Source organism: Macadamia integrifolia, chromosome 1 (genome assembly GCF_013358625.1).
Source record: "Macadamia integrifolia cultivar HAES 741 chromosome 1, SCU_Mint_v3, whole genome shotgun sequence".
NCBI lineage: Eukaryota > Viridiplantae > Streptophyta > Magnoliopsida > Proteales > Proteaceae > Macadamia > Macadamia integrifolia.
This window is the reverse complement of record NC_056557.1, coordinates 20,426,550-20,437,168: the sequence shown is the minus strand read 5'-3', so window position 1 is coordinate 20,437,168 and position 10,619 is coordinate 20,426,550. Positions and strand designations below refer to the sequence as shown.

Genomic DNA, 10,619 nt, shown 5'->3' with positions numbered 1-10,619 from the left:
AGCATGTGTCATCTAATTCACCTGAAGGAATTTTAATTTGCTTAATTTTATTGAAAATTCTTCTCAGCTCCGCCGATCTCACCTCAGGGAGCACCCATTCTCCATCACAAATAAATTCTCTCACCTTAGCGGTAAATGAAAGAGATGTCAGGTCTAATCTCTCTAGCTCCTCTAGAACAGATTTAGGTCCCCACCATTTATATTTCTAGAAATTTGTAAGATTACCATTACCGATAATCCATCTTTCATTTTCTTCCACAAAACTCCAAACTTTTTTCACCCCCAAGGCAATAGAGGAAGAAACTCCTTTTTTGAAATTACCATCTTTTTTAACAAAGCGGGCTTTAAGGAAGGAGCTGGTGGCTGTCCTCTCATGCTTGATCCTCCATGCAAGCTTGCACAACATAGCTTTATTGGTATGACGGAGTCTCCTGATACCTAAACCACCTTCCTCTTTAGGCATGCAAAGGGAGTCCCATTTAACAAAAATTTTCCTGGACGTTTCATTTTCCCCTGTCCAAATGAAGTTTCTCATCCATCGTTCCATTATAGACAAAAGGGAAGATGGCCACCGATAAATAGCAGAACTATGGTTAGGGATACCTGCAATAACTAATCTGACCAACTCCGTTCTGCCCGCCAAAGACAAGAGGTTTCCTTTCCAACCCGTTAGACGGCCTTTCACCTTGTCCATCACTGGAAGCAGAGCCTCTTTCTTCACTGTACCCTTAAATATTTCAACTCCTAAGTAGTGAGTTGGGAAAGTGCATATACGAATTCCAAGGGTATCAGCAATTGTCTGCTTGCGAGCAGGAGCTATCTTTCCTAGGAAAAGCTTACTTTTCTCAAAGCTGATGCATTGGCCTGAAAAGTCCTGATACTTCATCAAGAAAGATTTCAGAGCATTTACATATCTCAATGAGGCGTTGGTGAAGATGAATATATCATCTGCGAATAAAATGTGTCCAGGAGTAGTAACGCCTCTTGGGCCACTGATTGGTTTGAGACTCTTGCTCTGAACCAAGTTTGACAACCCTCTAGACAGAACTTCTTCTGCTATGATAAACAACATGAGGGATATAGGGTCACCTTGTCTCAAGCCATGCTCCACCCCGAAGAAGCCCTGAGGACCTCCGTTCACCAGAATAGAAATTTTGGTCGATAGCAGGAGTTGGTGTAGCCAATTGATCCATTTATTGGAGAAGCCAAATTTACTCAACACCTGAAAAATAAAAGACCAGGAAATAGTGTCATAGGCCTTCCTTATATCAATTTTAAGACCAAGGCCCCCACCTCTGGTTGCAGAGAACATTAAAATTGCAAGCTCAGAAGCCACAGCTATATTGTCGTCGATCATTTTCCCCTTTTGAAAGGCACTCTGCTCTTCTGAGATCAGACAAGGGAGGAGAGTCTTAAGGCGCATTGCCATAACTTTGGATATGATTTTACAGAAAAAGTTGCCCATACAAAGGGGCCGAAATTTCTCAAGAGTATTTGCACCATCCACCTTTGGAATCAACACCAGAAAATTATTATTTATCCCATTTGGAATGGACCCAGTGCTGAAAAACTGTTTCATTGTGTTGCAAACCTCCACTTCCACCATATCCCAGCATTTACGAAAGAATACACTAAAGAATCCATCTAGGCCCGGTGAGCTGTCCGGGTCGAGCTCCCAAACTGCCCTCCTTATTTCCTTATTCCCAGGAAGATAGTCCATCTTATAGCAGTCCATCTGATTAAGAACTTTTGGAATATTATCCAATAAATCCTCATGATTCACTGTGGTGGAGGCTCTATGGAACCTCTCGTAAAAGTCCACAATATATTCCCCTATCTGATTATACCCTTCCACAATGGTCCCATCCGGCTTCTTGAGAGCTCTGATTGAGTTTTTGTTCTTCTCATTTTGATTGAAAGGTGAAAAAATTTTGAGTTCCTATCACCAGCTTTCAACCACATGATTCTTGCCTTTTTCACCCAGATTTTTTCATGGTTTTCCAAGGTTTTCACCAATCCCGTCTTCGCATCAGCTTCCATAGCAAATAGATGACCGTTCATCCCTTCAGTTGCAATCTGGTCATGAATCTGGTTCAGAGTCTTCTTCGCACACTCTAGGTCTTCATCAAAGTTAGGAAAGACAGATCTCGCCCAGGATTTTAGGTCCCTCTTCAGCCGCTTCAGTTTAGAAGTGAGAACAAGGATAGGCGGTCTAGAGACCCATTCAGACCAGGACAAAGCCATAACTCTGACGAAGTCTTCGTGTTCCATCCAAAATTGGTGAAAGCGAAAAGGGCAATTTGAGGGGCGCTGGCTGGCATCAGAGACCATCAAAATTGGCCCATGATTAGAAGCAATTCTCGGTAGCACTAATTGTGAGGAGTCTTGAAAAATAGTTAACCACTTCTCATTGCAGAAGCTTCTATCGAGCACAGTTGAAACATTACCAGTTTTTTTATTATTGCTCTAGGTAAATTTTCTTCCACTTGAAGGCAGTTGAGCCATGGAACAAGAGTCTATCATAGCATTGAATTCCGCAGCAGAGCCCAAGCTAAAATTACCTGGTCCCTTCTTTTCATACGACTGAAGATAAGCATTAAAATCACCTACCATGGCCCAAGGGGTGGTGGTGTGAGGAGTATCCACTACCAAGTCCAACCAAAGAGCTCTCCTCTCTGCTCGAAAACTGCTAGCATGGACAAAAGAGACTTGAATTTGGGAAAGGTCCCAAGTCAGGGATACCGAAATATGCTGAGATGACTCTGAGACCACCACAGGGCAGGCTATATTTCTTTTCCACATAATCCATAAGTTCGAAATTCTACCCATTCTATTATTATAAATAAATTTGGAGTGAAATCCCAATTTATTAAAATATAGATTTGGAAAATCACTTACTAGAATCATTGGTTCAGCAATACAAAGGAGATCAGGGTTCTTCTTCTTTATTAATTCTCTTAAGGCGCGCTTTCCGGCTACCTTCTTCATTCCTCTTATATTCCAAAAGAGAATCTTAATAAATCAATTCCTGGGAATAGCCTGACGATCAGACCTCAAGGCTTGCCCCGTCGCAGCAGTAGATTTTCCTTTCCTTTTAGCCTCGCCATCTGCTCTTGTAATAGCATGATCAAGTTCTTCAAGTTTGAAATCATTTATTATTTAAGAAACCAGATGGGTAATCTCCCATGGATCTGAGGGAATTTTATGAGAGATTGATCGTCTCCGACTGAAATTTATGGTTTCCTAGGAAGGCAACGACGAAGCTTTTTAATACAGAGAGAAGAAGATATCCCTGCTCATATCAGGAGGTAGTTGATGCAGGAGGACAACATTTGCTGATATGTATGGAGTTTTCTTAATATTTTGGGCATTTTTTTTTATTACGTTGTATTAATTTTTAATTTGGAATTTACATTGGATGCTATATTTTAGATGATATATGCATGAATATTTGATGTTGTTGTAGTTTAGAACATTAGATGTAGGTATACAGGTAATAATCTCTCATATTACATGAGTATACTGCCTTTTTTTTTGTTTCCTTTTTTTGAAAACTACACGTTTAATATTCGTACCGTTCGTTTCCGTCCGTTTGCCATTCCCTGTTTTTTTTATCGTACCATTCATCGTTTTTATCTATTTAAAACCCATACCGTACGTCTCTGTTTTTTTTCCGTTTCCGTTTTTACTAACAATGGGTATACCTAGATGCCGATCCTGTACATTCTATTATATTCATTCTATTCTTTTGCTATTTTGCTTCTTTTGCTATTTTTAGCAAAGTAGTTTTTATAAAAGTGTAACCTACACTACCACCTTGCCCTTTCCACACACACACAAAAAAAAAAATATATATATATATATATATATATAAATAAATAAATAAATAATCTGAACCAAAAGCACTACTTCTCAGCAGAGTTTGAAATCATTTATCATTTAAGAAACCAGATGGGTAATCTCCCATGGATCGGAGGGAATTTTATGAGAGATTGATCGTCTCTGACTGAAATTTATGGTTTCCTGGGAAGGCAACGACGAAGCTTTTATTACAGAGGGAAGAAGAGATCCCTGCTCATATCAGGAGGCAGTTGATGCAGGAGGACAACATTTGCTGTCCGTGCCCTTCCTCATGCTCTCCATCACCCAATCGCACCTGACTCCAGCACAAGCCGACTTCAAGTGCGCCACCATAATGCCACCAGCATCCTGTATGGCTACTTCAGCCACTTGAGTCAAGGTGAGGACCTCGGCTTACAGTACCTGGTTAATTAGTCTTGCACATTAGTTGTCCACCAAATAGATATTGCCCATGAGGTGTTTGATGAAATGTTGATGTCATACTCATATTTAAATACACACAGATACGCATAGGCAACACAAACGAACACAGCAAGAGAGTAAAATAGAGAGAGTGATTATTACAAATAAGAGACTAAAATGTCTAAAATGACCTGTGGAACTTATTCAAACGTTCAAAAGACACTGTTCCAATAACAAAACCTTCCAGTGGCAAAGAGAAGAGGAGCAGTCAAAGAAATGAACTTCCAATGCTCCCAAAACATTATCCTCCTATGGAAAGAAGCTGGATTTTATGTTGGCACTTCATAAGGTCTGCATTAGCACAAAATAGAGAGATATATATTTATTATAAGGTAAAAGCACAAAAGCTATGTTACTGACATTGAGAAATTTAAGAAACCAAATGGAATATATATATATTGCTTTATCCCTTTTCTGAGAGGCAATGTATATGGTTCTTCGATTATCATATTCATTGTTTGAAGAAAACAAAGAGCAAGGATCTACACAAATCATTGATATCCATAGCTTCTTCACTTGTTTTGAAGGAGAGTCTTGGTGGCAAACCTCAAAGTATACACAGACTCATTACTAGATATTTTACTGTTGGTCAAATACAATAAGGTTAAAGTGAAACTAAATAAGATAGGGAAAGGCTAACAACATAAGATTCCAAGTCAGAAAAAAAGTGTGGAGCCTCCTATTTCTTTCCATTTGGCCATTTCAAGAAGACCAAGACCCAGTGAATTGTTAGTTGAGGTCATCATGAGACTTGTAGATCTGTTGTTGCTCTTAAGTAGTTTCTGTTATTTATATAATATATGGACCGAGTTTTCCTTCAGCCACAGTGAAGTGGATTCCCTTAACCACCATAGCTTTCGGATGGTTGGGAGAGGGTATCGTGCAACAGGGGGAGTGTTTATCAACCTCTTCCAATGGCGGGGGGGGGGGGGGGGGGGGGGATGTTTTAGGACCCTAGGATGGTGGCTGAACCCTATACTACGGGTGTAGGAAAACTTTCTCCTAATATATATATATATATACACAACTTGGAAAGAGAAATGTACGACTTAGTAGCATTATTTTCCATCCACAACTGTAATTGTAATGTTGTGTTGTTGTTAGTACTAGTAGCCCACTGATCACAAAGTATGTCTCAACAGATGCTTCAGTTCAGCCCTTTAGATGTTGCATGTTTGTTAATACCACAATTCCTTACACTAATAGTTATAATAGAAAAAATAAAGTTTTATTTCTACAAAAATGAAAAGGAAAAATGAAAGTTGAAGGAGATGGTCGGGGGAAAACTAGAAAGAGAAAGGGGAAAACAAAAACTTACCGGACTTGATTGGAGAGCCACCTTAAATTCTCACAATCTCATCAAACACGCTCTAGCAGTTCAACACCGAAATGACCTGATTTAAACTTAATGGTTGGTATATGTTTGATCTTATACCAATCAACTCCCACATCTCTTTCAACCCTATTTACCAATTCCTCTGGCATGCCAAGTAGACGGAGCTTTTGGAGAGTAGTGACTTTTTGCAATCCATCTGGTATCTCCTTTAGGTTCTCTAAACAGACAAGATTTAGAACCTTGAGACTGCGCAATGACCTGTCCTCCACCTTCCATTCTTGTAACTCTTTTAAAGCTAGAAGATCCAGGCGTATAAGCTTAGGAAACCCATCTGCAGGAAAAACCATCTGGTTTCCCAAGAAAGATACCTCTTGGAGTTGGAGAAGCTTCAGGTTCTTTAATGCTGCTAGGGTTTCCATCAACTCACCTTCCTCCTTTAGATCAGTAAGAGATAACCGCAGTTCAGCAAGATTTGGTGGGAAAAAAAAAGGATCAGCTGGTAGATTTAACATCTCTCCTGATAATCTCAGTTTGCAGAGGTGAATATGTTGTGGAAGTGAATCTGGAAATTGTAGTGTGCCCTTGTTCCAACTGATGTCCAACTCCCTAAGGTATATAAAGTGGAGAATCGAATTAGATAATTCTACTCCATAAAGTTCCATATTCACTTCAGTTATCTTGAGCTTTCTGAGATTGGCCAATTGCCAAAAGTCATTGAATATCCAATTGTCTCCTCTTGTAGATAGTGTCCGAAGATTCCTTAGTCGCCCGATTTGTTGAGGAGCACCACTATGATAATAGTCAATAATCTTGCAGCGAAGATTAGAAGAAACTCCATCATTACCAGAATTAGATGAATTTGAATTTTGATGATCAGAGTGAAGATTAGTATAAAAATTCCTTAGCTCTTCCAATTCCCATACTGCCCAAGGTATGCCATTGATTTGAGTCTCAGATATATCTAGAGTTAGTAAATTTCGGAGATTGCGAATTGAGGATGGAAGCTTTCCTATCCTGGCTCCATGTAGATTCAAGTACTTGAGGAGGACAAGTTTCCCTATTTCATCGGGTAAGATCCTGAGAGATGCCCCTTGTAGATCCAGAACTCTAAGAAGTTTGAAGCTTTTATAGAAAGATTTGTCCTCTAATCTTACATTCCTCAAGCAATTGAACCACAAAATCGAACGTGGATTATTTAAAGAGGAGCTATCCGGGATTTTAGCAACCTCATTAGTTGAATGAACCGCAAGTCGACGTGACATAGTACGGGTTGCCGAACTTTTACTACCCAAAACATCAAGAAATTTGTCTTGTCGTCCTTTTGAGATCGCAAACTCTCGAAAGAGATCATGGATGCCACATGTTTCAAGACTTCCATTGAATCTTCTACGTCCTGCTTGGATCATGCTCCTTTGAATTAGTTCTTCAAGGTAGTCCTCAGCAACATCCTCCATTGTTTCTGCTCCTCTCTCTTCTATGAAACCCTCTGCGATCCATAACTGTATTAAGATTTCACAATCGATCGGACAATCTTCTGGGAATAGGCCAAAATAGAGAAAACAAGGCTTCAAGAAATTAGGCAGATTATCATAACTTAAAGACGGTAGCTCCAACCATTCAGTAGAAGAGCCTTGAAGTAGCTGCCACCTCACATTGTGCAGTATTTTGTTCCACACATCAACCGTTTTCTGCTTTCTTGACAAGAGACCACCCAATACAACAATTGCAAGTGGTAAACCTTCGCACTTTCTGACAATTATCTCAGGTAAATCCTTTAGTTGTTTAGGGAAACAACTTTTCTTAGGGAAAACCATCCTTTTCAGGAGCTCTAAGCTCTTATCTTTATCCAAAGGCTTCATCTCATAGGGATCCATAGATGAGTTGGCGCGCTTTGCTACTTTACCAAAGCGAGAAGTAATTAGTATTCTTTTTTGTGTGCTTGTGATATTGTCTAGGACACCATTGTTTAATGTGTCCCAATCTTTCCTTTTCCTTACATCATCAAACACCACTAATAATTTCCCCATATCTTCTTTCATCCTAGGATTTTGCTTCTTGATGCTTTGCAAGAGACTTTCTGGTTTAAATTTTGGGGAGACATATATCCAAGCACAAGAGTCAAATTGATATTTAACATCATCGTAGACCACGTGAGCAAGGGTGGTCTTACCTGCACCAGGCATCCCAACTATTGAAACAACATGAAACATTGGTGAATCTTGGTTCAATAACAACATTTGAACCACTTCTTTTGTCCGACTTTCGAAGCCAACGACATCGTCTTCCACCAGATCAGGGGCTGTCCTCTCATTCAATGCTACATCCTTGCCCAAAGACCCTTTATCCTCTAACTTATCAAGGGCATACTTGGATCTGTAAGTTGAAATCCTATCGATCCTTCTGTTGATGCTGTCAATCTTGTTCCCCAAATTGTGAAGAGTAATGAGTCGGCTAGGATAATTGATAAGCATTCTTATGCTTCTTCGCCGTAGCCGCTTTACCTTGAGGATGAAGATGTCAAGGACATCCTCAGCATCGTAAGCAAGGTCTCTGATCTGGCTGACCCATATGTCCACTCTCTCATTCTTATTCCCTTGCATTGCAGCATCCTTTAGAAAGGAACTGATCCATTGGAGCTCATCACGAAGAGACGCAACCTGGTCTTGCACCCCATGCAAAAATTTGTATTCTTCCAGTACGATCACCCCGAGTCTCTGGGAAAAAGATATAATTGCTCCTTCAGCCATTTTTTTTTCTTTAAGTTGCTGGAGGATGGAGTGGCAGGGGTCGTTGTAGGGAGAAATCCCTTGATAGCTTTTGTGATGAAGCTTGTAGTGTGGTGTTTTCTGTGGCAGCTCTATGGAAATACCCTCATTCTGTTTCTTTTCTTCAGTGGTCTATCTGATCATTGGACTCTTGGTCCAACTTAATATCTGCCATCATGTTATAGATCGGTTCTTCGACTACCTGTCAAATTTGAAATAATCAAATAGAGTTGGCTATGTGGCACTATAAAACTCAAAAAATTTATAATTTTGAAAAAAAAAAAAATAATTAAATGATACAAAGAAAAATATATCAATACTTGAATAGAAATGATTGATGCAGCAGGGAAAGTAGTATCCAAGAGTGGGTAAAATTCTGATAGCTTCATGTAGTGTCAAAGAAGATGGTCAGAGGCAATATGTGAGCAATTGGAAGGAAAAATGGTTGATGCAAGGAGGAACCAGTGGTTTTTTTCCAATGAAGAAAACAGCTTTGTTGGTATGAAGTTCTTTCAATCATCATAGAATACATCAAGAGAAACAAAAGTTGAAACTTTAGGAACTATGGCTCAAATAAGGCCTGTACCATCTGGATTCAGATTTCAAACACATCCATGTGTAATATAAGATACTAAGTCCCACTTTGGTACAAGGTCAGAGAGAGGGAGAGAGGCTTACCTTTGATGAACCAACTGGTGATGCTGATGATTGAAGATCCAAATGTCAAGTTGAGAGAGAGAGAGAACCAGGTCGTTGATCACAGACTCGCAATGGCAAGTTTCCCTACACAGCATAAAGAAAGTATCGATAATTAATCAAGGATTCAAAGTTGGTTCCTATCATAAACCAATCTGATTTATAAGACTGTTTTTAAGGAACTAAACCAAGCTTGAGCAGATGATTTATCCAGTTAAGCCCGAGCAATGAACTCCTAATTGATAATTCTGGTGAAAACTTGCATGCTGTATTAACTAAAGAAGAGAATAAATGCAAGAAGAATGGACCTATATAAAGTAGGTCAATACAAGAAAAGAGAACATAGGACACCAATGAATGAAAATGACTGGAAGGATGCATTTTGGTAGATTGATCTGCACACAGATGTGCTGATGGAATAAAAGTCAGAGTAAGAATTTTGTAAAGCAAATAATGACGAACAAAATGACAGTTAATCTCAATATGCTTGTTATATTCATCAAATACATCATTATGAGCAATTTGAGCAGCACTCTTACTGTCCTAGTATATAGGAGTCGAAGCGAGATGAGAAGGTAACACATAAATCTTGCAGAAGCCAGATAAGTTCAAAAGTTGCATTTGCAAAAGAACGGTGTTTGGCTTCGGATTTGGAACAAGCTACAACACTTTATTTCTTACTATGCCAAGAGACAAGAGAGTCGCCAAGAAAAGAACAGTAACCAATTGTGGAGTGTTAATCATTAGCATCTTTTGCCCAATCAGCATCAGAATATGCCTTTACCTCAAGAGAGGAGCTGGAAGAATATAGCAAGCCATGGAGGAGAATGCCCATGATACATCAAAGAATCCTAATAACAACAACAAAATGAGTGGACTGTGGGGCAGTCATTTACTGCCTGACAAAATAGATTGCATAAGTAGTGTTGGGACAAGTGATTGGCAAATACACAAGACTACCAACAAGCTGACGGTATAGGGTACGTAGAATCAACTAGGGGTTCTCCATTAGTTGCTCAGAGCTTGATGTTGAGTTCTAGAAGCACACCCAGTCTTATTACCATTGATCCCTACACATGACAATAGATCAAATGCATATTTGGCCTAAGACAAGAAATATCTACTAGTGGCATTGGATATTTCAAGACCAAGAAATTAAGGATCGTAATCGTAACGGCCGAAGATCCATCATCTCAAATGGGATGAAGAAAGAGTTTTAAAAACTATATGTCAACAATGTCATTCATTGTAATAAGCATATCATTCACACAAAGCAGTAAAAGTACAATTCCAAAAGTTGTACCATGAAGAAATAGAGCATTATCATGCAGATTCAACGAAATGCCAAACATAGTGATCGTGGAACTAAACTTGGCAAACCAGGCACTAGGAGCTTGTTTCAAGCCACATATGGCATGTCTTCAATGACACATCTGATGAGGGTGATGAGGATATTCAGAAGGTGGTTTCATAGTGGAAGTCCAAGAGTGGGATCTCAT

The 10,619-nt window shown here is 39.4% G+C and overlaps 2 protein-coding genes across 2 annotated transcripts; both read right to left on the bottom strand.

Annotated features, from left to right (window-relative positions):
- Nucleotides 1–205: 205 nt before the first annotated feature.
- On the bottom strand, nt 206–2,244 carry LOC122071838. Its single transcript, XM_042636273.1, has 2 exons — nt 2,014–2,244; nt 206–1,900 (listed from the first exon to the last, which is right to left on the bottom strand). Exons 1-2 carry the CDS (start codon nt 2,242–2,244, stop codon nt 206–208), a joined length of 1,926 nt encoding a protein of 641 aa, XP_042492207.1.
- A 2,127-nt stretch (nt 2,245–4,371) lies between these two features.
- Nucleotides 4,372–9,488, bottom strand: LOC122076076 (disease resistance protein RPH8A-like). Its single transcript, XM_042641364.1, has 4 exons — nt 9,309–9,488; nt 9,103–9,207; nt 5,642–8,626; nt 4,372–4,614 (listed from the first exon to the last, which is right to left on the bottom strand). Exon 3 carries the CDS (start codon nt 8,404–8,406, stop codon nt 5,683–5,685), a length of 2,724 nt encoding a protein of 907 aa, XP_042497298.1. The 5' UTR covers nt 8,407–8,626; nt 9,103–9,207; nt 9,309–9,488; the 3' UTR covers nt 4,372–4,614; nt 5,642–5,682.
- Between the last annotated feature and the right edge of the window lie 1,131 nt (nt 9,489–10,619).